Source organism: Pristis pectinata, chromosome 23 (genome assembly GCF_009764475.1).
Source record: "Pristis pectinata isolate sPriPec2 chromosome 23, sPriPec2.1.pri, whole genome shotgun sequence".
NCBI lineage: Eukaryota > Metazoa > Chordata > Chondrichthyes > Rhinopristiformes > Pristidae > Pristis > Pristis pectinata.
This window is the reverse complement of record NC_067427.1, coordinates 12,918,007-12,945,088: the sequence shown is the minus strand read 5'-3', so window position 1 is coordinate 12,945,088 and position 27,082 is coordinate 12,918,007. Positions and strand designations below refer to the sequence as shown.

General features: G+C 39.1%; 1 protein-coding gene across 2 annotated transcripts in view; it reads left to right on the top strand.

Annotated features, from left to right (window-relative positions):
* Positions 1-27,082, top strand: part of ass1 (argininosuccinate synthase 1) — a 106,344-nt gene that overhangs the window by 69,375 nt on the left and 9,887 nt on the right. For both annotated transcript variants that reach the window (XM_052036901.1, XM_052036900.1), the window contains exon 12: positions 19,269-19,400. In XM_052036901.1, coding sequence (XP_051892861.1) covers positions 19,269-19,400 — 132 coding nt within the window. The remainder of the gene's footprint in view (positions 1-19,268; positions 19,401-27,082) is intronic.

Genomic DNA, 27,082 nt, shown 5'->3' with positions numbered 1-27,082 from the left:
TACAATGCGGCGACCAGAACTGAACACAGAATCGAGAATCGTGTGGAATAAAAGCAACTGGTGGGAGCACAAGTATAAAATTGGCAGGTTCAGGATGCTGATTGCTCTTGGTCTGCAGGAAGATGTATAATGGTGTTGCCAAGGGTCTGCACTTGAGCCAATTCCTTTCTTGCTGCATATTATAGATTTAGATTTGGATGTACAGAGCACCATTTAAAATGTGGAGATACTCGTAAACCTTGGATGTGCAGTGAAGAGTGAGGAAGATTTGAGTTGGATTCCCAGAAGATGTAGATGGACTGGTGGGATGGGTGGGCTCTGCCAAATGAAATTTAATGCAGAGAACTGCAAAGTGATGCATTTTTGTCAGAAGAACAAAGACAGGCAATAGAGTGAGTACTGAGTAAAGAGGAAACTATTATGCTGGCTTCACTTAAATGGGGCTGGAACATGTGAATTGAATAAGGAGGTAGGTAAGGCGTTAAACTAGATAGAATGAGGTAGGCTTTTGGTGAGTGGAAATTTAAAAAATGAGAAAGGACCAAGTGATAGTGCAAGGATAGCAAAATGAGTGATGAAAAAAATAAAAGCTGATTATATGAAAGGACCCACTATCCACAACGAAGGTAGAGAACTGATGGCACAAATGGAAAGAAATAGCTACGAACTAATTGTTGCTGCAGAGTTGTGATTGCAAAATGATCAGGGCACTGAAGGCAATTGAAGCAAGGATCACAGTTGAATTTCTTTGGGTGGAGCTAAGATGATCAAGGGACAGAAAACCTTTGTGGGAGTTGTCTATATGCCCAAACAGTACTCTTAATGCAGGACATACTTGTATCAGGGAGTGGGAAATGCATGTAATGAAGGAAATACAATAATCATGAGGGATTATACAAATAAAAGGGGTGAACCAAGTCAGCAATAATAGTATTTAGCAGATAGCGATTTTAGATTAGTATAATGACAAAGAATTAATTAATAATATTATAGTTGCAGTGTCTTTAATGATCAATACGTGATAGAATCGCATTCAATTTTAATGTAAAAATTCTATCTGAGGTCAGGGATTTAAATCTAAACAAAGCAAACCACAAAGGTATGAGATGGCTATGATAGATTAGGAACTTGCATTAAAAGGTATAACAGTAAATAGACAAAAGGAAAGGGAAAATTGAATTTGTGACTAATGTGGAAAAAAAACATGAAAGCTTCAATAGAAGTGTAAAATGGAAAATCTGAGCAGAAGAGCACTGTTACAAGGACCAATGCAGGGCTGATGAACAGCACCTCATCTTCCATCTGGGCACATTGCAGCCTTCTGGACTTAGTATTGATAACTACAACTTCAACTGACTTGATTTCTGCCTGTGTCAGTCATCCATCAGAGATATTGGCTCAATTTATTTTTTCTCCTTTTTTTTCCCCCTCTGGAAATGGAGGACATCCCCAGTCTGACCTGCTGGGCATATCTTCCTGCCCTGCTTTTCACAACTACTGTCTTTTATCTGTATTCTCACTCTCTAACTGCTCCTATTTATTCATTGATCAGGTAGCCTTGTTTACAATTTATCCCTATGGCCACCCTGGTTTTACTGTATCAGAGACATCCCTCTCCCGTACCCTACTGCTGCTTAAAAAGCTTCTTTTGTCTCCTTCCCAGTTATCAAAGAGTCATGAAGCATAGAAACAGGCCCTTCAGCCCAATTCGTCTATGCCGACCAAGATGCCCAAACTAAGCTAGTCCCATTTAGCCCATATCTCTCTAAACCTTTGCTATCTGTGTACTTGTCCAAATGTCTCTTAAATGATGTTAGTGTACCTGCCTCAACCACTCCCTCTGGCAGCTCATTCCATATATGGAACACCCTCTGGGTGAAAAAGTTGACCCTTCTGACAAAGGCTCTTTGACCTGAAATATCAAACTTTTATATTCTGGAAGAATGTGAATAGCTTAGAGGGTGTAGGAAAGATTTAGTAGGATGGATCTGTGGAGGAAGGACTCTGGTTGCTTGAAGGTTCAGAGGTGATTTGATAAAAGTTTTCCAAATTGTCAGGGATCTCGACAAAATGAATAAGGTGCTATTTCCATTGACTGAAGGGCAAAGAGCCAGAGGGGGCAGATTTAAAGAACCAGGGGTGATATGAAGCAAAACTTTCAAGCAGCAAGAATTTGTGATCTAGAATTCACTTCCTGAAAGGGTGTTAGAAGCAGATTTAATTCTAGTTTGCAAATAATAATTGGAAAGATGCTCGGGGGAGGAAAACAAAACAGGATTTGGAAGAAGCTGCTGAATGGGATGGTTGGTTCTCTCTTGCAGAGTTAATGTATTAATGATTCTATGAGAAAACCAATTGGAAGGTAGCATTGTAAGGGCTTATATTACTAGACAAAGCCAGAGATTAATAACAGCAGGAAGAAAGAGCAGATAAATTTGGAAGTAGACTTTGGGCAATAATAAAATAAAAATTCAAATTATAAGAGGAAGAGAAGATTGAAAATAAGTTTGTTTTGTGATGATCATAAATAACATGTAGCACCAATAAATGATGTGCTAAAGAAGCAGATAACATTTTCAGAACAGTGTATTTGAGAGGATATGTGTGTTCAATATATTTGCAGTTGAGGATATGGAGGAAGTTTCATATCTCTGACCATCCAGTGTAGCATTAAATTTTAGAGTTTGATTTAAAAAAAAAATCCTGATCTCGAGTTAACTTATCTCCATCGATTTTTAAACAGGGACTGTACCTGGTCTTAGTTTGGAGGTAATGTGCTCGGACACCTGCTCCTGGAAGCACGTACATATGGATAGACAGGGCATCTCTGTCCCATCCCAAATGGCTAGGTGCAGACAGGAATCTGGCATGATGTTCATTGAACTGTCCTCTAGCCAGAAGTTGGCTTCAGGTGAGGAATGATAGGTGTAAGATTTTCAGGCAAAGCAACATCTAAAACTGTAGAAATATTTTCGGATTTCACTAAATTACCACACACGTATTTCCACGGAGACTTAACTATTGACTATTTTGTTCAGTATCACGACTGCCTGTGTTGCTAAATAATCTGTACAGACCAATGTCACAGTAAAATGATTTCTTGTCCTGTACAGAGGCTGATCGGATCACTAGTAATTTGACCTCCAGTTGACCATATTAGAAGCCATTTAGAATTTGCTGCTATTGATGGTAGTACTTGACATTTTAGTGATTTCCTTGTACACATTCTTAGTTTATTGCTGACTTTAATGTTGTGCAAACTGCAGATATAAATCTGTGGGCTGTAAAATGCACAAGTATCCATTTAGGCAGGAACTTCAGGAAAGATTGAGAAGTCCAGGTGAAGCTGTTGACAGCATGCCTTTGTTAGTGGCTAATGTGGGGTTTGTGTAAACAGTCCCATTTAAGCCTCGTTCCAGATTGTTTGCCTATTCACAACTGAATAACAATGTCATAAATGAGCTTCTATGTTCTGTGTCTGTTTATTAACATTTTAATCACCTATGCTTTTGTTTACACAGGCATGACATTTAGAACAGATATTTTGTATTCTTTTTTTTGTGTACTTTCTGCCTATTCTCGCCTTGGTTAGAAGAAAGGAAATTGCGAACGGATCCAAAAATTAGTATTAACACCTCAAGCTGTAGAATTCTTTCATTGTGCGCCAGTCAAACAAAAGCCCTAATTAAAAGGCTCTGTGCCTGCACCTCATTTTAAAACTTGATGCATCACATCATATATAATAGATCAATGAATACATTGTACCTACATTATCAAAGAGCGGCTGGGCCTATTCTTGATATTGTTAATTGATAAATGCAAGATTTATATAGAGAGAGATTCTGTTGTTCTGCTGGAAATAATAGTCACTTGTTTCAAATCTGTAACAAGTGCTATTTTAAGTCCATTATGATCAGCAGAAAATAAGTACCACATATTTTCAGAAGATAACAGTTGCAGGTCATGGTAAAAATGCGCAGAATTAAATCACTGACTTCTGTAATTTCCTGCACTGTGCAAGCCACATTAAATTATTTGAAATCACTTTGATAAAAGGCCATTGACCTGAAACGTTAACTTAATTAAAATATTCCTTTCCTGCATTCAAGGTCTAATGCATTCTGTGAACAAAATAGACAAGTTTTCTGGAATGACTAGCTAAAGTAGAATTCTGTTCCACATCCTTCTTTTCTCTTTCCCCCTCCCCCCCCCCCCCTCCCCTTTTTTCCAAGCAGGTCACAAAACCTGAAATAGGTGCAGAACCAGGTTGTTTGGCCCTTTGACCTTCTACCCCATCTTCATCTTCCTGAATCATCCTCAAATTACTTGATTCATCCAAAAGTCTATCAGTCTTTGTCTTGAATATACTCTGTAACTGAACACTCAAAGCCCCCTGCAAAGGACATTCTAAAGATTCGCGGGAGTTTGAGTGAAGAAATTCCTCCTTGTCTTTCTTTTTCTGTGACCAATATTAATTCTAGATTCTCAGTGAGGGCAAAAATCCTCCTGGCATCTACTCTGTCAGATCCCTTTTGAATTTCCATACTTCAATGTGATCGCCTCTTTCCTCTGAACTCTAGGGACTATAGGTTTGTCTATTTAACCTCTCCTCATAGAACAGTTCTCTCATCCAGCAATCTAGTGTTCCATGTTGTGCTGCTCAAAAGCAAGTAGACCACAATAGTGCTAGGTGTGGTCTTGCCAAGACACTATATAATTGCAGTGTCTTTAAATTTGTATGCCAATCCATTTTATAATTAAGGTTCATATTCTATTTGTTTCTGTAATTCTTTTGCTATACCTACATTAGATTTCTGAGATTTTATATACAAGGGCACCCTGGTTCCTCTTGAATACCAACATTTACCAGTCTATGAACATCTTAAGCATTGCTTTTCTATTTTTCCTACCTAAATAGGTAACTTCACATTAAAATCCACTGGCTACTCTTGCCTACTCATTTAACTGGTATTAAGATCAGCATTAAAAAGGAACAGAACTCAATAACCAGATAAATGAATCCTCATAATTCCTTTGCCTCCTGGTACTGCAAAGCTTGTTGGATCCTCTTGTGCTGTGGATCCTTTTGTACTGTATTTGCCTTTCTAGATTCTACAGCAACAAGATAACCAGCACCTTTCCATTTACAAATGCAGTTCATGTTTTCTCTTGATATAGAAGGAAACCCATTGGGCCCATAGGGTCCAGGCCTGCTCTCGGAGCATTAGTTCCCATTTCCTAATTTCCCTGTAACCTGTTTTCTCTTACATGTCAATCAACTCCCCCTCCCGATTCTTCTCCTGCCTCCCTCTTACACTGGGAGGTAATTTGCAGCAATCAATTAATCTTTCCAATAAGTCTTTGGGATGTGGAGGGGAAATTTCTGCACTTATAGGGAGGACGTGCAAGATCACCTCACAAAGGTCAGGATTGAACACTGGTCACTGGAGCTGTACGGCAGCAGTAATAACCGCTGTGCCACCATGCCATCATGGTTTATAAACATTATTTCTGATTGGCACAGACAATATTTTCTCAAAATATAATGCTGAGTGGGCTTAAACTACTGAAAGTTTAGGCCAGCTTTGCTGTAAAGCTCCTTTTATATTGTTGTCATTTTAAATAAATAACATTTTTTGCTGCAATGTTATCAGGTCCTCATTGCTTCCTAAACTAAGGGAACAACCAATGGATTAACAATTCAGGAGAGTAGCAACCAATAAATCAATCTTTAGAGCAGGCATAGAGAATCTACATTTGTGGGAAAGAGCTAAACTAGAGTCCAGCAATAAAAGAGTTAGTCACCAAGAAACAAATAGGAAATTAGAAATAAAATTCTGTATTCAGAGGGCATGCAGAAACAAACAGAATATATGAATGGAAGGAGATTCATAAACTTGCAACGGAGAAGGACTAGAAAAGTATGGTTGATGCCATGGGCTAGGAGACCAACCAGGCTTTATCCTCAACCAATATAAGTAAAACAGATTTATCTGGTTACTTTTCTCTGTACTCTTTGTAAGGTGTTTGTTGTGCAGTTGGCAGCTGAGTTACAATACAAGAGTGACCGCGGCCAACAAAATACAAGTTGAGATGTAAAGTGTTTTGGGACACTTTAGAGGATGTAAAAGTCTCTAAATTGACAGAGTGGATCCCTTTGTAATAACTTCATCCAGGCAAAGCATGATGTGTTAATGGACATCACATTTTGAATTTTCAAGAAATCTAAGTGTTATGTGTATTGAGAAGGAATCCTGTCAAAATCAGGTTATTCTAGGAGCAAGGGTGAAGATTGATTCTGAACTATCCCATCACCAGATAAATATTAAGGAGTGACTTCTAATCTTCCCATGCCCAAGAGGACAAATATGATGATTTAAAAACAATAATACTATGTAAAATAAAAGAGCTACTTTAAATCTGCATTGTACCACTCCAGTATATGAAGGCTTACAAAACCACCCAGGTTACTCTAATTTTTCTTAATGCTTAGACAATGATTAGTTTATAATATGAAGTATAACCTAGAAAAGTATGTGATGTAGAAAGGTAAACAAATAAAACAAAATGTCTTTATTAACGACAGATGCACATTTCCCAAGTGAACTCGTGCTGTCTTGTACCTACAGCTGAAGTGCTGTCACTATTCTTCTGAGTTCTTGTAAATACGAGAGAGCAAAAGATCCTTGAAATGTCAGACTTCATTTCATCTACGAGCCAGATAAGCAGTTTGCCAACACTTTGCCTTTGCAGCCCTGTATTCAGAGTCAGATTTGTATCCACAACCTTTTAGTATCAAGCCCCTGTCAAAGCAAAATGTTCCTCCATCCTGATGCCTACTGCTGACCAGGAACTGGAACTGTAAAAGCATAACATTTAGCATTATTGCGGTATTTAACTTCATTCTGCTATACTTGATTTAACACTTCAGTTCAGATATCATAGAAATTATAGCACAGAAGGAGGCCATTGTGCCTCTGCCAGTGCTATCTCTTCAAATTGGAGCCGTCTGCTCTAATTCCATGTCTCCATCGTTTTGTGCACCCTCATATTCATCCTTTGCAAATATTTGTGAAAATGTTCTTTTATATAATCCAGTTTTTGTTTCTGCAACCACTTGTGGTAAAGAATTCTATGTTCTAATAATCTTCTTAAATGTGAAACTATTTCTGCTTTCCCTGCTCCATTCTTCCAGTTCATGTCGCCTTATTAATAATTTGCAAAATACCGATAAGAGTTTGACTATTTTCTCTTGTAAAACCTCTCTTAATTTTGAAAACCTCATAATTTTTTTTCTCCTTCCTTTGTTCACTTTCACTGGGGGGAAAAATGCCTGTTTGTTAAAATAATTATATTTTGAATTACTTGTAATGTTTCCTGTATAATTTTCACTGCTTTAATGCCCATATAATGGGGTAGCTAGGGTTGCAGTTTGGCTTCAACAATATTCTGTTCAAGTGCAACATCACGTCATTGCTTTTAAATCCATTACCTCTTTGTTTATAATGTAGTACCCCACTTGATGTGTTTATAGATTTCTCAGCTGCACTTGTAAAATAACTTTGCATCTTTTGCTTATATATTCTTCTATTTCTAAATCATACCAATTTGGATATAAGCCCTTTATTGTCTTTATAGAACAACTAAAGCTTATTACCTTTTTCTCCGTCGAACCGAATCTGCCAACTCTCTGCCTTTTCTATGATCTGATTTTTCACCCATAATTATTTTTCCACAGTATTTTGATTTGTCCTTTGTTCTTTCAAATAGTGCCATTGGATCTTTTACATCCACCTGTCAGTTTAAAGTCGTATCTGAAAGATGGCAACTACTGCTGTAAATCCACCCTAGCATTGCAGCCAAAGTTTTTTGTCCTCAAGTCTCCGGAGAGGGACAGAGTGGAATACCTTTCCATTTTGTACTCATCTGAGCTTAGCACCTGCATCAAAAGTAGCAATGCAGAGTTGTCAGCTGCATTTCCTTCATGATGTACCTTGGTCGTAGCATCTTCTCTCCTGGGATTGTTGCACAGGTGTGTACATGTGTGGTTTTCCATTTCTACTGATTACTTCTCTTGGGGCAAGGGAAGTTGATATTCCAATCAGTTTCTTGTTTAAAATCTGTGGATTTTTGGTATCAAGTGTTTCACTGTTTAGAAATCAAATAATCTGATTTTCTCAATACCGGAAAGCCCCACAATCACGTGCAGCTCATGAGCAATAATTAGAGTGCAAACCAGGTAATGAATAAGCAGTAATTGGGAAAAGTAGCATGCGGCTGATGCTGAAGCGCAGAAGGAACAAGAGAGTAAACGGCAGGAAAATTCGCCACTCATAGGTGAAGAAATTTGAGGAAAGAGGGGAAGACCTTTGGAGGCTAGAGTTAAAAGAAGAAGCTTCCTCCTTGTATTTCCAAGAAAAGTGCAATGATTTCTAGAAGACCGCTTGCATAAGTTGGAACGTTATTTGAATCGTGTATGAATTAGTGCTTCAGAGTTTAAAACTTCTTTTTGGTAGAAAATAGTAGTAGAGGTTTTGTAGCTGGGCTGGCAGAAAATTGTGCATGGATTGCAGCATCATTTGGCACGCGTGAGTTGTACTTGATGGCTGATGACACTGAAAGTCGAAGCAGCCTCTCCAGGACTGTACCTGGGTGGTGCTGCACTGTCAGAGGTGCTGTCTTTGGAATAAAAGAGAAACCATGGCCACACCTTTTCTCTCAGCGGGATGTAAAAAAAACCCACAACACTATTGGGAAGGAAGAATGGGAGAGACTGATGTCCTGGCCAATACTGTTCCTTTAATCAACATCACTGAATAGTTTACAGAACCATTTGCTATATCCAGACGTTTCACCACTTGTAAAGAAAAGAATGTGAAAAGTGCTTATATAAATGCACATCTTTTTCAGTTACAATTCAGTTGTTTGAACTGCTTTTAATTATTATACATAAAAATAGAAGTTTAGATAATATATGCACCTCTGCAATGTGATCATTGTCCAAAATAGGAAATGCCCTACCAGAGAGCAAACTTGGCACAGTTGTTGGTGTGCTGTCATGTTTACATCATACTGCTTAAGATAACGCATATTCATCCACGAACCAAACCTTATTGGAATTTGGAAAAAAAATCCTCACCAAAGTTAAGGTACTGACATTTTAATTTTCAGTGGTATATTAAGTAAGACGTACAAATATTGGGCTTTTTGTTGAAGATCCTGTAACACAGGCAGATTAGTTCTTGCATCTGTGAATCAAATTCTCTTTCTGACTAATGAGTCCCCTGTTTTTTCTCCCCTGTGCAAAAACTGAATTGTTTGAAACTAACAGCTTACTAGTAGCTCTGGTCTCTTGCTGTATCCTCGCTCAACAGGAAAACATCAGGGACCTGCAGTGCATCAAGTCTGCAATAAAGCTGAGTGCCTATCAGCATGAAGTGAACAGATTATTTGACTTGGTTCTGACAAGCAATTACTTAATTTTTACACGTGTCATCCTCTGTTTCCTGATGGAATACAAGAATTCACTGTCTTTAGACAGAAATGCAGGAAGATTACTAGCTTCCAAAGCTGCCTTACTCTTTTTTTTCCATCCACCAATAAGACAAATGTCAGAATCACTCAATACAATGGGAGAGAAAGCAACATTTTAATAAAATAGTCATTGTTTATGCTCTGTTGACAGGCAGATGTGATGAATGTGATGGAAACTGCCTAAAACAATTGCTGCTAACCCATTGCAATTGACAGAATTAAAGATAAATAGGAATTAAAGAAAATAAAAGAAAATTGTAAGTAAAATAAACTCACTAGTAAAGAGAGAGCAAATAACGGTGGGAACAAGTGCTGGGATTTTCTAGTGTTTGCCTTCAATTTCTTTCCATTCCCTCCAGACTCATGCAATCGCTCTGCTAAATCAGCCTGTCCTCAGTGTAAATAGATTTTAAGAACTCCACTACTGCAACCTAAATTATCTCTTGTCTTTGATGTACCTCTTATCCATTTGCTTTCAGTTTCACATATCTATAGTGATTGAGTTTAAAAGCTTTACATGTATGTGATGAAAAGCCAGGTAAAAAGATCCTGTTAAATCTCCTCCCCCTCCCCATTCATTTGATAATTCATAGAGTCATAGAGCAATATAGCATGGATACAGGCCCTTCGGCCCAACAAGTCCATGCTGAACACAGTGCCCACCCATCTAGTCCCAATTTCCTGCGTTCAGCCCATATCCCTCTAAGCCCCGCCCCTACATGTACCTATCCAAGTGCTAAATTTTCACTTAATAGTTTAGGCTGTATAAAAGTAGGAAACATTGACTAATAAACTATCCTGCCCAAATGATTTGATTACAAAATGAATTACTGCTTTTAATTGTACACGGAGTTAGCGGTGCTCCTGCCTGAAGCATTGGTTCAAGCTCCACCCCAGGTCCTGAGCTCAAAAATCTAGACTGACTTCTCATTGTTATGCTGGGGAAGTCCTACACAGTAGTGGTTGGCATCTTTCAAATGGGACGTTAAAATGTCCTGTCAGGTGGGTGTATTTAAAAGAAGATCTTGTATGTTGGTATACTATCCCAGAAATATCCCTCAAGTAAAATCAGACAAATTATCAGGCCATTGTTGTTTGTTGGAGCCTGCAATATACAATTTAACCAACACTATACCTGCTTAACCACAGTGACTATACTGCAGAAGTACTTTTTTAGTTGCAGTACTTTTAGACAAGGTGAGATGAGAATGTGAAATGTGCTATAGAAATACACATCTTTTGAAATTATGGTATTATACAACCAAATTAGGGAGGCATTCCTTTAAAAAAGATGTTTTGGATTTGGAGATCAAAGATGGGACAGGTTATAATGTTTTAGAATTTGTTGTGATGGTCGTTGGTGAGGTAGATGAAAAAATGAAAGAGAGTTTTCAGTTTTCATCATTCTGTGTCTGCTTTAAGCATTTTTTTGGTCATGTGTAATACAGTGTGGCTCGGTAAAAGGTCCAAGTTCTTGCTGCAAGTCGCAGTTCTTTTGTGCCGATGTAAATTTACTTTGCTTGGAAGTATTTTTGTGATGTCTTTGAGTGAATCCAACAGTTAGGCATTAATTTATGTTTGATGATGTGTAGTTCTATAACATGGATCAGCTGGGGTGGGAGTGGGGTGTAAAATCGGCCTAACTTCAATTGAAGTTAGACACTTTGCCTCCAGAGATCGGAGCACATAAAAAATCTATTGGGCTTCTCTATCACAGTACAGAGGTGATGCTACATTACTACATATTTAGTTAAGTGGATGGCCTGTTTGCTTTATCAAAGGAGCACAAAAGAATCTAGCACTGTTTTAACAAAGCACAAGGCAGGTATCCCTGGTGTATCGGCCAGCATTTCACTCTCAATCAAAAGTACAAAAACAGATTTTCTAGTTGTGTTATATTTTCAGTTTGAGAGAGCTTGCTCTGCACAGTTTGGGTGCCATCTTTCCTGCATTACAACAGTAACTGTTGAAAGCGTATGTCATTGGGTGTTGTGCATTTTGGATTTGTCCTGCGGTCAGGAAAGATGCTACATAAATGCAAGCATGTTTTACAGCCAACAAAATAGAGGTCTTAATGCCCATTCAGTGTCCTCTATCCATCATCCATTTCAAATTTACATTCCCTCAATCATTTAATTCCTGCTGGAACAAATGTTGAGTTTTTCACCTGAATCACCATGCTCTAAAGGACTATTTTTTTAAAAAGGTGATTGCTAAATATGTGACAGAAGCCGAAAAGGAAGGCCATCATGGTGGTGAGGAAAGGGCTCCCAATGCTCTGTCCCTCTCCCACTCCACACAGTGGCAAGTGCCAATTTTGCTTACGTGTGATTAACTGCCCTGAGTCATTGGCATTGCTGTGAGAATCCTTTATGAAATGAGTTTGGGCTGTGTCACTACAAGTACTTCTACATACTGTTCCATGTTACAAATCAGCTTATTGGCACTAAATTGCCAGTCTTCCAAAGGTACTGATCTATTTTGTGAGAACAGGTTGTCAGAATTCACTGTCTGACAGAGAATAAGGTTTAGATGAAGAGGTTTGCATTCTCCGGGAATGATTTCCTTTCAATGCTTTTAGTCATGAAATAATAAACAAATGTACAAAGGGTCGGGTTAAATTTTACTGTATATAAAATCTTGCTTTCACAGTGGATGAAAAAAGAATTTTAAATAGAACTTATTTTAAATTTTATTTGAAACCTGTGATCATCAAAGGATGAAACTGTTACATAGCATTCTACAAGTCACCATCTTTTAATTGTATATTTTTGTGTTGTAGTCAGTCTTCAATGATCTGTGCTTCAGAACCATGAAGCATTACCTTGCATGCCTCTCACATAATGGCCTGAAAATGTTGGCCTCTCTGCCATGTTGGTTACTACAAAACTGCTCCCATTCTATTAAGCTAACATTTTTTCTATTATATGGAAGCTTTCAATCCCCATGAGATCTCTGCTTGAAAGGACATTGCAGTTATGCAGTAAGTTACAATTCTAAGTAATAGCAGGGAAGGATCCAGTTTTCATTGTTGAATGAATCACCATAATGTTCCACAATAAATGAGGTTCACTCACTGTTCTGTCAAATTGAACTTAAGACTGAGGTTCCTTCATACCATTGGTTGTAGGATATGACTCAGTTTTAAACTTTTTCATGTAGGTTAACACGAGCATCATTTCAATCCTGATAAATATTTAAAAGTAGATAGATAAATTGAAAAGTTGAACCTGATACCATGATATTTTTAATTTAAGAAACATTATTTATAATACCAATACAGCTCAATTTGAATTCAAATTCCGTAGGATTTGGTTACTATTAGCATATGGATTATTGCCACATTTCAATTTTATTTATATAAATTGGGATTTTAGTACCTCAACAGAAAACACTGAAATTGTGAATAGATCAGACTTCAGTAATTGTATAAAGGATGTGTTCTGCTTATAGTAGATGAATATAGAAAATGTTTTTATAAAAGAGAACTTCCACTTATTTTAATTTTTTTTTCCATTCACATCACCTGGATCGTTTCCAGGGTGGAATTGTCCCTCTTATACTCCTCCTTTGCCAGACAGATAACTGTTGTATATTTAGAAAGTCGACCACTTCGGCCCAGATATCATCACGTACACGTCTAGTCCCAAATTGATGTGGAAGCCCCAGCTGCATTCCTGGTGGCCACATGAAGTAGGCATTAGTTCCCATTGAATGTGTAAATGAGGAGAGAATTCTTGATTTAGGACCCACAGTGAAAATTGACTTGCCATAATGTGGTAGGAACAGAACACCTGAATTTGGGAATGCCTATTCTACAAGTGGCCAAACCATTGTCTAGAAAGGATTCTTGTTTCCTTTCAACTTTTTGGAAATGTAAATATAATACACCCAGCAGCTTCCCATCATACCCTCTGCTTGCTACATTTCCCTTCATAAAATCATGTTGTCCATAACCATTCATGTTATGCTTTTCCTTATAAATGGATTCCAACATTTTCCTCACAATTGAGGTGGGGTAACTGGCCGCACTTCCTGTGTTCTCGCCCTCCTTTTTTGGGAGTGGTGTTATATTTGGTGTTTTTAATGTGCTGGAGCTTTTCCAGAACTAGGGAATTTTTGGAAGATGACCACCTTCCTTAATTTCTTAGTTAGGCACAAATGGATTACTTCTCCCGTGGAGTTTTAATTTCTCAATGAGTTATCTATTTTTGAGAATTTAAATATCTGTTGATCTGTTCTTTAAATATCTGTTGAATATCTCTAACCTACTTTTTAATTAGATTCCTCTGCTGATCTTTAGAATGTAAAATATCCAGTGCTTTAGCATGGTGCTAACGCTTGTGACTTTGACCAATCAGAGGCTTGATGAGTCGCGGGTAAACACTACAGGATTAAAATATACCTTGTTTGTTTATAGTTCAGTGGGTTAATATGATGGTGACCTTGAGTTAATCTGGCTCTATTTTAAAGGATTTTACTCTGAATTTTAATCCACTATTTACATATTAACTAAAAATGGCATCTTGAAACTTGATCTGAGACTAGTTAAAATCATAACTAAAAAGTGTAAATAGAAAACTTAATTACTAATTCAATAAATTAAAACAGAAATGGCAGGATAGTTCTGTGTTGCAGCTACAGTTTGTGGAAGCTGATGGAAATCACTGTGATCCACAGTGACCATATCTGCAGTAAGTGTCTGAAGCGCAAACTTTAGCGCATCAATTCCCAGTCAAAGTTGCAAGACTTGGACTGTAATGGACCAGGGAGGGGTTGTACACATTTCCAATGGGACAATAAGATCAGAGAGTTGAACGCATGGTTCAAAGGCTAGTGTGGGAGAAATAAATTAATTGGGAACTGGCTCCAGTAGTGGAGAAAAAAAGTTCTTTAATTAGAATGGGCTTCACTTGGATTCATTTATGACACATTAAGCAACTAGCAATGTGGATAAGGCTTGAAACTAAGTATTAGGAAGTAGGGCTCTGAAGAGGGTGAGAAAGTCAAAGAGTAGGGCAGCAAAATGAGAAATGGTAACCAGGTATCAGGAAAGAGTGCCTCCAAGTAAAATAAGTAATAATGGTAAAATGACAAAGTTTAAGGTCCTTTATCCGAATGAATTCGATAATTCTAACAAGATAGGCAGCATAATGGCGCAACTAGAAATAACTGAGTACCGCATAATATACATTGAGGAGAAATAGTCAGTGATTAGGGTGGGGAATTAACTATTCCAGTTCTCTAACTTTTCTAAAATGGAAAAGGGTAAGAGGTAGCTTTGATAATATAGGATGAGATGAAGGCAGGAGAGAGAAAAGAGCTGAGCTCAAAAAAATCAAGAAGTAGAATCCATTTGAGTGGAGCTTAAAACAGAGGGCAAGAAACATTAGTGGTATTGTAGGGCATAGGAAAGTCAGAAAATAATTTTACAAGTAACATGTAATTCGGGTGATACAGTAATCATGAGGGACTTCTATAATTTGGTCTCAGGCAAATTAAATTAGAGTAATACAGTGGTGGGCAAATTCATGAGCTGTATCTACATCAGTGTGTTGGGAACAGCAGTTTTAAATTTAATATTGTGAAATGGCAAAGGTCATTAAAAATCTAGTACTCAATGGGACAGTGATCATAAAGTAGAATTTTATATTAAAATCGAAATTGATTTTTCTTATATCTAAAAGGTGGGTCTTGAATCTAAACAAAGCAAACTATGTAAGTATAAAGTGTGAGTTGGTAATGGTAGATTGGGATGCTACATTACGGTACAACAATAGGAAGGCAATGACTAACATTTGAATATTTAGTACATGGTTTATGATTAAGTGTATATCCCTGCAGAGGAGATTCACCAGGATGTTGCCTGGTTTTGAGGACTTTAGTTAAGGGAAGAGATTGGATAGGCTGGGCTTGTTTTCCCTGGAGGGAAGGAAGCTGAGGGGTGGCCTGTTGGAGGTATACAAATGTATGAGAAACTTGGGGTAGATAGATTCTTTTCTCCCATGGTGGGGGTATCAAAAACAAGAGGGCATGGGTTTAAGATGAGATGAAGGAGTTTTAAAGAGGATGTGAGGGGAAAGTTGTTCTGCACAGAATGGTTGATATCTGGAAATTGCTGCCAGAGGTGGTGGTGCAATCAGATGTAGTCACTATGTTTAAGAGGCATTTAGACAGGCACTTGAATAGGCAAGGATGGAAGGATACAGAGCTAATATGGGCAATTGGGAATCGTGTAGATGGACAAAATGGTCAGCATGGACATAGTGAGTTGAAGGGCCTGTTTCTATGTTGTATGACTCTATGATATATCCCTTTTAAGGCACAAGAATAGCAACAGAAAAGTAATCCAAATAAACAATGGCTAAAGGAAAACATGATGACGCTGGAGGAACTCAGCAGGCCAGGCAGCATCCGTGGAGAAAAGCAGGTGGTCAACATTTCAGTCAGGACCCTTCTTCAGGACTGAAGATAGGAAAAGGGGAAGCCCGATATATAGGAGGGAAAAGCAGAGCAGTGATAGGTGGACAAAAGGAGGGAGGTGGGGTGGGCACAAGGTGGTGATGGTTAGATGCAGGTAAGAGATAGTGATAGGCAGGTGCTGGGAAGGAGGGGAGAGCAGATCCACCTGCGGATGGGTCAGAGGTAAGGAGAGAAAGGGTTAAAACAAAAGGATGTAGAGTAGGAAAGGGAAGAAGAGAAGAAGCATGGTGGGGGGGGGGGGGTGGAGGGGTTTTACTCAAAGTGGAAGAATTTGATGTTCATGCCATTAGGCTGCAAGGTTCCAAGACGGAAAATGAGGTGTTGTTTCCCCCAGTTGCTCTTGGAATTCTCCTGGCAGTGGAGGAGGCCGAGGACTGACATATCTATGATAGTGAGGGAGGGGGAGTTGAAGTGACTGGTAATGGGGAGATGCAGATCGCGGTTATGGACAGAGTGCAGGTGTTCTGTGAAGTGGTCACCTAGTCTGCGTTTGGTCTCACCAATGTAGAGGAGGCCACGCTTGACTAAGGGAGTTAAAGATGGCAAAAACACAAAATGCTGAAAATACTCGAAAGGATAGGCAATATTTCAGGAAAAAGAAACAATTAATGTTTCAGGTCAATGACTTTTCATTAGTAAATTTAATAAGTTTCATTGGATTTCATTTAGAAATTAAACTTGTTTTCACAGATGCTGCCTGACCTGCTGAGTATTTCTAGCATTTTCTGTTTATTTCTTAAGCAGCATCTGTTTCTTTTTGTTGCTTGAAGTCTGTTATACTGGATCAAAGGAAAAGGCCTGTAGTAATGTTGCAGTAACCCTGAAGTTTGGGAAGTTTTCAGAACTTGCCAAAGGACGACCAAAGCATTGATGAGGGAAGAGCAATCTAGTGAGAAGCCTGAAAACAGACTGTGTTTTAAAACATCAATTGTAAAGAGGAAACGATTAGCAAAAGGTAACGGGTCTTTTGCAGACTGAGACAATGTAAGTTCTATTAGGAATAGGGAAGTTAATTATTTTGTGTTTGGCTTTATGGAAGAAGACCTAAGACCATCCCAAAATAGTGGAGAACTACAGGTCTACAGTGAAAGAAATTAGTATTAGTGTGGGAGTGGGGGAAGAAATATTGGGGTAATTAAATCCCAAGAAAGCCAGTAATTCCCAGGATCTGAAGATGTCCATCCCAAGGTTTTGAAGGAAGTGGCCATAGCGATGGTGCTAGACTGACTGTCATCTTCTAAAATTCCATAGGTTCTGGAAGGGTATCCACAGACAGGAAGCAAATGTAACCCCACTATTTCAGAAAGCAGGATGGAAAATAATATGGAACTGTAGATCTGTTAACTCAGTGTACAGAGTAGGGAAAACATTAGAATCTATCATTAAGGTCGTGGCAACAGTAAATAATAATAGGATTTGATAGGGATTTATGAAAGTGAAATCATGTTTGGCAAATCCGTTCAAGTTTTTTGAGGTTGTAAACTGGTTTAAAGGACAAGGGGCAGCTAGTGGGATGTATGGTGGATTTGGATTTTCGGAAAGTGTGCAATGAGGTGCCAATAAGAGATGATTAAACAGATTTAGAACACTTGGGATTGGGGATAATTTACTAGGAAGAATCTGTTAACAGGTAGGAAAAAGAGGAGGAATAAATATGTCATTTCAGGTTGAAACTTGTGACTCGAGGGATACCACAGGGATCGGTTCTGAGGGTGCTGAAGGGCTTCTGGGGAATATCTTGGTGAATGGGTGGGGATATGGTGGCTGGAGCATTAAATGGTAGAATGAGCAGTCATCATTGGCAAAAAGCAGTGTTTCTTTTAAATGGTGAGAGTTTGCAACGATTTGAGTGTAAGAGTGAAAATAACATACTGAATTTGTGTAGGGTTTTGATGAGATTGCACCTGGAATATAATATACAGGTCTGTCTTCCGACCTAAGGAAGCATATGGATGTAATAGTGGGAGTGTGACAAAATGTTCTCTGGATAGATTCCTGGGATGTCCCTTCAGGGATTGAGCAGACTGGGTGCATATTCTCAGGAATTTAGACGAATAAGAGGCGATCTGATTAAAACACCTGAAATTCTCATGGGGCTTGACAGGGTTGATGCAGGGATGATTATTCCCCTGGCTAGGGTATGTAGATCCAGGGATCACTATGTCAAAATAAGGGATCAGCCATTGGATCAGGGATGAAAATAAATTTCTTCAATCGAAGATTAGTGAACCTTCCAAATTCTTTACCCAACAGGGCTATGGCAGCTCAGTCGTTCAGTATATTCGCGGCAGAGGTGGGTAGGTCTTTGGATGTTAAGGGAAGCCAGGGATATTGGGTTAGCTCAGTGAAGTAACACTGACAAGGAAGGCCAGCCATGATCTGAATGACTGACCGAGCAGGAAAAAGGAGCTGAATGGTTTAGTTGTGCTTCTATTTATTTTGTTCATATTAATGTATGTGGAGCATCAACCTGTTAGTTAGAAAACTTAAAACCCAAAAAGAAAATGAAGCTTCAGTGTAAATGTACTGAAGTATCAAAAGCATCTTCCACAGGTTAACATGTTGATTTCTGAAATCTGTACTAACTTTCATGTTAAATGTATCAAAATGGAAATTGATTGCAGCTGTGTTGCTGAAGAAAATGTGCACTTTTACACCTGAAAAATATTTAAGCATACTTGAGGACTAAGGTGGTTAAATAAACTGTATTGTCACGACAAGCCATAGCAAAAGATAAATCTGCTTGTTTTTGCTTTTCTTTTTAACAATTTCTCTCTCTTTATCCACTGCCAACTGCAAAAGCTGGGAAGCAGCTCGGAGCTGTATTTTACAAACCTAATCAGATTTTTCCAAATGCTTTCCCTTTGAGCGGATGAAGAGGAGATCCAGCACTGAGGACTTGGTGACAGCTTAATTTTCACAGCTGAGTTTCTCTCTGCTCACTGGCAGTTGTTTAATTACAGGCTTTCAGGGAGGCCATTGGGCACACATTGAGGGGAATCAGTGCTTAAACCCTGTCATTTAGTCAGAATGAGTGCAGATAGAACAAGGAATCTGAAAATTTTCACTGCAAGGTGTGAAGTGGACTGCGTGAGTCCCAGTGAGCACATAATGACAGATGCCTTTTAGAGCAAGCTGGGACTGAATGGTGCCCAACTCTATTTCTGTCAGAAAAGTGATTATTTTTGTCACTCAACAATAATTTTTTTGTGCTGTTTTTCTTTTTCTTTCTTCTCTCGGTAAATGGTTAGGTATCTATGAGACCCCAGGTGGGACAATTCTGTATCACGCTCATACGGACATTGAGACCTTCACCATGGACAAGGAAGTGAGGAAAATCAAGCGGGATCTGGCAGTGAAGTTTTCGGAGCAGCTGTACAATGGTAAGCAAGGAAAACAGTAGAAAATCATTGTTTTTAAGAGTTGGAATGCTGTTCAGTTTATCCGTGCTCAAGGTGAAAGTTGCCCTCTTCTTGTTAAACCTTACCAGCTATGTACATGGCCTGAAAAACTTGGATCAAAATCCAGAGGAGAGACTAATGTGGCTGCTCCTAAAACAAAACAAAGGAAATAGAATTATTAGTATTTGCCCAAGGTTTGTCTTTGCATATACTCCAAAATTCACAGGTTTTGCTTTGTTGGGAGAAACTAAAACATGCACATGGTGTACACATGTGCTAGGAGGGGGAGGTATAGTCATAAAGTCGTACAGCATGGAAACAGGCCCTTCGGCCCAACTGGTCCATGCTGACCAAGTTACCCATCTAAGCTAGTCCCATTTGGCCCATACCCCTCTAAACCTTTCTTATCCATGTCCCTGCCTAAGTACATTTTAAATGTTGTTTATGTACCTGCCTTAACCACTTCCTCTGGCAGTTCATTCCATATACAGATCATCCTCCAGGAGAAAAAGTTACCCCTCAAGTTCCTACTAAATCTCTTCCCTCTCGCTTTAAACCTATGCCCTCTAATTCTTGATTCCCCAACCCTGGGGAAAAAGACCGTGCACATTGACCCTATCTATGCCCCTCATGAGCAAATTGGAAATGTGTCACTTTCACTCAAACTACTGATTTAAAGTCCAGGGGCATAAGTGGAAGGATGTCACTTCACGCAAGTGAGAATCTGGTTTGTGCCAAAGCACCGACGATAGGTAGCCAACCTGAAAATGACCCCTTTGTCCCCACTTACTGCTTCCTATGAGTTACACAGCGCTCTGTCCATGTTAATGTTATCTCCAATGCTAAAACCTCTTATCTGGTGAAGTAGTCTTCTGAATGGCACCATGTTGAATACCCAAACATATGACATCTGCTGGTGCTCTCTCTACCCACTCTGACTAATACTTCCTCAAAGAACGCTAACACATTTATCCAATGTGATTTCCCTGTCCTGAAGTCATGTTGTCTCTGTGTGATCCACTTCCCACAGTTCATTTATTTAATTCCTTTTTTTTTGTGTAATCTGGGCACGGCCATCCCAACCCTAACTGCCCTTGAAATGAGCAACTTGCTGGGCCATTTCAGAGGGCATTTAAGAATCAACCACATTCGTTGGATCGGGTGGCAGATTTAATCCCCTGAAGACCAGTAACAAACCAGATGGATTTTACAACAACCTGGTAATTTTGTGGTCATTATTCATTCAGTGACCACCATGAGCACTTCCAAAGTATTCCTGCAAACCTAACCCTTCTAGATGGTAGAAGTTATTGTAAGAGAGTAGGCCCATCCATTATCTACCACAGAATCTATTGGAAATAGGATATTAGCTTCATTTTATCCAAAATTTCATTTATAGAGTCAACTGTTGTGGGTTTGATTTATGGAGTTATTGAGTGAAATTTATTACACTGCCAATTCTAAAGGGAAGTGGATGGATAGTTTTCGTTCACAGAACTTTCATCTTTTCTATTCAAGAGGCTTTGCTTTTTAATTTTATTTCACACATTGTCTTGCCAGCCCATTCCCAGTCCTTTCCTAAAATTGTTGCAAGGATCTATTCCTATGTGCTCTGCAGTAGCTCGCCCAGTGGCTCCCCTTCATGAGCGAGCCTTGTAAGACCATAAGGCAAAGGACCAGAAGTCAGCCACTCGGCCCATCGAGTCTGCTCCGCCATTCTATCATGAGCTGATCCATTCTCCCATTTAGCCCCACTCCCCCGCTTCTCACCATAACCTTTGATGCCCTGGCTATTCAGATACCTATCAATCTCTGCCTTAAATACACCCAATGACTTAGTCGCCGTGGCAACAAATTCCACACATCATATAGTGAATGTAGACAAGTTATTCAGTCATGAAGGGCTTCACAGCTGAGCCCTTGTCAAAAGTTGCTACATATTTGCTTTCCATTCAGATTCACTTTGAATAGTGATTGGGGACAGATACCTTACCTAATTTTACAGTTTTTAACCTTCCCTTACCTCAAAGCAAGAATCAATTGCAGAGTCCTGACTTGAGCATTATATCAGCAACTAACTCATGAAATACCAGATATTCAGTTTGCAGATCCTGTGTCCTGATGCAGGGTTTTGAAACCCACACTCACCGATGCTGCTTGACCCGCTGAGTTCCTCCAACAGATCATTTGTGCTCCAGATTCCAGTATCTGCAGTCTCTTTGTCTTCAGTTTGCAAATGCTTTTCTATCTTTGCAGTTTGTTGGCCTTTAGTCACCGAAACCACTTGGGGAACATCTCTCTCAACATCCTGCATTCCGTGAATTATCTTGATTCAAGAGGACAGGCATTTAACAGTTCACAGGCTTCAGTCAATTCTCCTGCATCTATTTAATATTTGTTCAAGAATGTTGTTAATTTCAGTCAGGAAGCACCTTGTGTCAGCGCTGCACTTCAGCAGTTCAAAATTCATTGAAGAGTCTGTGAGATGTGATGATGGGAGAAAAATGCTTCTGAGGGTCACGTTTTGGAAAAGCAATAAATTGATCAAAAATATCTTGCAACGGGCAGAGGAGATGCCTCTATAAGGAAAATCTCTCTAATTGTTACAACTGGCCTCCTGCTCTAAGGATTATTTGCTTTTGTCAATGGTCCCTGTTGAAGTGAATATTTGAAACAGATTTAAACTAGTAAATCCTTCTCTTAGGGTCCAGCCCAGGTGTTTAATCCTATTGTCTTTTTTTTAAGAGAGCTTGGAGTTGATAGGATTTATTTTATTAAGGTTTGGATGTTGGTTACAAAGAAATAGCACAAACCTTGGAAGAGGAAGGTGAGATCAATGATAGAAATTACTTGGGACTGGAGATGAAAGAAATGTAATCCGTGCACCTGTAAATATCCTACCTCCCACACTTTTTTTTAATCACTGAAGTGATTGTCCTACTGCAGAGAGCTGCTGCTGAGCCACGTTCTAGCTGAGGAAAGACTAATCATATAGAAAATCACCTTGCTTTAAGACTGTTTATAATGTCATGATATCCTAGCATCAGGGAGAGACTGTTCTGCTCCTGGCCTGTCTTGCTTTGGAGAGTTACTATTTTCATAACTTACACTACGTACTCACTTGTTTGAGTGTTACTAAAGCATTGTCACGATTATAGAGATTTTAGTTCTCATTTTTAAATTGCTAAGTTCTGATTTAGAATTTTCAAAACTAGTTTATTTTTATCTATCACGCATTCTGTCCTCATCTTTTTACATGGAGAAATAAATTTAAATAATTTATTGTGTCCTCTTAGAACTGAGAGAATAGAATACAATCCCATTTTGAATTTTGTCAGCAAAGCCTGATGCTGAAGTAAAGAATCCCTTACTCTTGCCCGTCCTCTCAAAATTAGAATTGCACCCCTGCATCTGAGTTTTTCCCCTTTCAGAGGAATTGCAAATTTTTAATCAGATTCTAGGTCTGCTCCACTGAACCTAGAGTTTTATATTTACTTGGGTTTCAATAGCACTGAACTCGCTGTTGTTCTGGGAAAGGGAAAAGCCGCTGGAAGGAAAAGGTTATGCCATAATTCCTAAAGGTTAAGTGGGTGATTGAAAGATTTGAGAGGTTAGTCGAGTGGCAGCCCCGCATACCTTTATTATCTAAAAAACACTAAATACCTAATTGCTTTTCTTCATTAGTAACAGCAGACTTGACAAGAATGATGTTTTCAGGTGTGGAGTGGATGGGTTAATGTTACACCTCTGTAACTACTTTGTCAGAGACCTGTTTTTCATAGGAGCTGTTGCGTTATACTAAGGGTCATAAAACATGTGAATACCACAGCAGATGATTTTGTATTTTATTAATGTCAGCTGAAATTTTAGGAATACTTCGTTGAGGCTGTAACAACACTCATCATTGTGACAGGATCAACATGAAACAAGCTTAGAGCTCTCAAGTGGTAGGATGTCAGTCTCAGTTGCCCTCCCTTTGTTGAATTCCCTTGGTGCAAGGCACAATGGACTGGAAACATTGTCATTTTGCCTCTGGGCCTAGAATTTGAATAATGCTAGACTGATGATGATAAAGTCTGGATTTGAAAGCTGTAAAGGTCTTAAGTGAAATGAGTTAAGGCAGTCTTGGCTTGTTTCTCATCAAGTGAGTCTCTAAGACTCATAGATTGTCACTGAGTTGTCAATCGTCAGAATTCACAAGATGCAAGAAATACCAGTGAAGTAAAGCATGTTGGCCCAGGTATTTTATTGTTGTGTGCAATGTTTGTCTGTGCTGCACCATTGAATTTCTATAAAATAAGAACATAAGACAAAGGAGCAGAAGTCAGCCATTCGGCCCATCGAGTCTGCTCCGCCATTCTATCATGAGCTGATCCATTCTCCCATTTAGCCCCACTCCCCGCCTTCTCACCATAACCTTTGATGCCCTGGCTACTCAGATACCTATCAATCTCTGCCTTAAATACACCCAATGACTTTGCCTCCACAGCCACCTGTGGTGACAAATTCCACAGATTCACCACTCTCTGGCTAAAGAAATTTGTCTGCATACTTGTTACTCTCCAAATACTTGTTATTGAATAAAATTTGGAACTTTGTGTGTGAATCATGAAGTTCACAATTTTCCTTCCGAATTTCCCGTGCATCTGACGTGCTCGTGACAGACAGTGACATCTAGCAACAGAACGTGGCTCCAGATGCCACTCCCGTGATTTTCACTTGCACGTGAGTGCCACATGATGGCTTGTGAAGTAGCAGATCTTCCCAACACTTGCTGCCTGTTCTTCCCTAACTGGAAACTAGCTTCAGTTGGGTTTATTTTAACTTAAAAACTTGCCCCTCATGATGATTGTTCCTTGGACCACCCAGTGTGACCTGGAACCCTCCACACCCCCATGCCACAAAGTCCCTGACTTTATTGTTCCCTAACATCCACTTCACTGTTACAGAATTTATTTTTGCAGTGGTTGGTCGTGCTGCACACCACTAAATGCCAAAAGAATCTCAAGACAGCTGCTTGTGTTAAATGTAAGTTGTGTCTGTGGGATACAGTAGGTGGGGTCATTCCCTGTAAACCAGGACAGGCAATGCTAATGCATGAACCAAAAACGTAAATTTTTCCATTTGCAGCATAAACAACTCTTAAGTCAGTCAGCACTTCGAATGTTACCTGCAGTACAGGTTGTTACACTACAGGAAGGATGTGGTAATATTAGAGAGAGTGCAGAAGAGATTCACAAGAATGATGCCTGGAACAAAGAGCTGTAATTATAAAGATAGGATGGGTTTATTCTCACTGGAACGTAGGAGTCTGAGGGGTGACCTTATAGAGGTTTATAAAATTATGAGGGGCATAGATAGGTTGCGTAGTCAGAATCTTTTTCCTAATGCAGGGGAGTCTAAAACTAGAGAGTATAGGTCAAATGTAAGAGGGGAGAAATTTAAAGGTGATCTAAGGCACAGAGGGTGGTGAATATCTGGATTGAGCTACCAGAAGAGGTGGTGGAGGCTGATACAATTACAATGTTCAAAAGGTGTTTGGACAGATACTTGGATAGGAAAAGCATAGAACGATTTGGGCCTGATGTGGGCAAAAGGGATTAGCACAGACAGGCATCATAGTCGGCATGAATGGGGTGTGTCAAAGGAGCCTGTTTCTGTGCTGTATAATTCTTTGAACTTGATTCAAACTACAAGTTTGAAATGCAGATCTTTTTAACCTAAAGATAGACTTACCTTTCAATATCAGCAGAAACATTTCTCTGTTACAGATGCATTTTAGTTTCAAATAAAATATACACAGGGCACTGTTAATCTGTTCATCATCTTTATGGGAACTGCATCAACAGCAACAGTCCTGACTTGGGATAAAGTGAATTTTGTGTGATTCTCTGATATTACTAGAAGCAAATACATTGTCTCTGTCTTCAGGAAGCTGAGTTGGAAGGATGCCTTGATGAGCCCATCTTTGGATTCCTGAGGTGATGAAACTGTCCTACGAGGAGAGTTTGAGTAGATTAGGTTTAGGTTCCATTGAGATTAGATGAATTTGAAGTGATCTCATTGAATATTTCATTCTCAAGGGACTCAACAGCTTAGAATTTGGTGGGTGTTTCCCCGCCGCTTGAAGTTCTAGGACTAGGGTGTCAGAATTTGTGCCTACCATTTATGACTGAGATGAAAAATGACTTCACTAAAAGTTGTGAATCTACATAATTCTACACACTAGAGGGCTGTAGTAACTAAGTTGCTGAGTATTGAATTGGAGAGCAATTTGGATACTAAGAGATTAGAGGGATATGCTGATTGTACTGGAGAGTGGGATTGTGGTAGAAGGTCACCAATGATCCCATTGAGGGTAGAGGAGAACTTAAAGACCAAGTAATCTACTCCTGTTCCTGTTTTTTCATTGTGTGTGCATGTCAGACAAATAGACAGATGTGCCAGTGATAGCTTGTTGTTAACAGAGAGAGAAGGGGACAGAAAAACAGGAGGAACTGGAGACTATCAGCTCTTTTGAGCTCCAATTAGCAATGTTATTTGGAACGAGGCTACTGGTGAACATCAACAAAAACGTGTAGGTTTGCAAAATGAAACATATGGACCTTTGATTTCAATCTTGATAAGTACTAGGTCAGGTCTTGGCTATTCAGTTAGATTTACTAGAAGGTCTGAGGAGTCTCTCGTGGGACAGTTCGACAAGCTATCAGGAGGCCACGCCAAGCCCAGAAGAAAATAGGTTCAGCTGTTCATTCACAGCTCAAAAGCCTGCAGGATGAATTTGAACTGCCCTCTGTGACTTCATTGTCAGGGTTGGTGGAGCTGTACAAAGTTGAAAGAAGCCATTTTTCAGTCCGTCCTTTCTTTGAGAGGCCCTCTCTTGCAATGATTTCGGTGATTCCCAGTAGATTTGTGAAATTGTCATGTGGTGTCCTTTTGTTTTAAATGTTAAACACCAACCCTTTCCCGGAGAAAAAGGTTATCATTGATTCATTGATACAAACCTTTGCAGATAATAGAAAGTTTTGCATATAGCTTTTACAAATAGCCAAATCCAGCAGTAATATCAAGTTATACGTAGGGATTTTTAGTCCAAATTCAGTGAATGTATTCCAGTTTATTAGTAAATGAGACCTGTTTGGAGTATTTTAAGTGCAAGTACAGATGAACCATTGAGATTATTTATTGTAGAGAACAGCTGGAGAATCTATTGGTAAAAATAGTTTTGTTGGTCAGGTGACAATGCATTGTGGTGTAGGTGGTAGTGCACATCGCAGAAAAGAGAGAATTTTATTGAGGAGATACCCTGAGGGGTGAGGCACTGGGGTTAGTGCATACTGCTGTGCCTAGCTGTGGATTAGTACTTAATAAATTATGCAGCCTGGGTCTTAAGAGTTGTCAAACTTGCCCATGTTTAATTCTTTATCCATTGACAGGTTGTCTTTCTCTTTAGAGTTTTCAAGTCAGCTCTTAAAAAATCATTTAATCAAGCTTGGATATTCCAACTAAACCCTGTGGGTTTCCAGTTATGTTAAACTGTATATGTGCCTACCAGAAGTACCAAATTAAAAAAAAAACTATAGGGGATAGCATGGCCATGTGTCGGTGTTTCAGTACCCCAGTTGTGGTAGCTTTATCACCAATATTTTTATGACCAGAGTTAC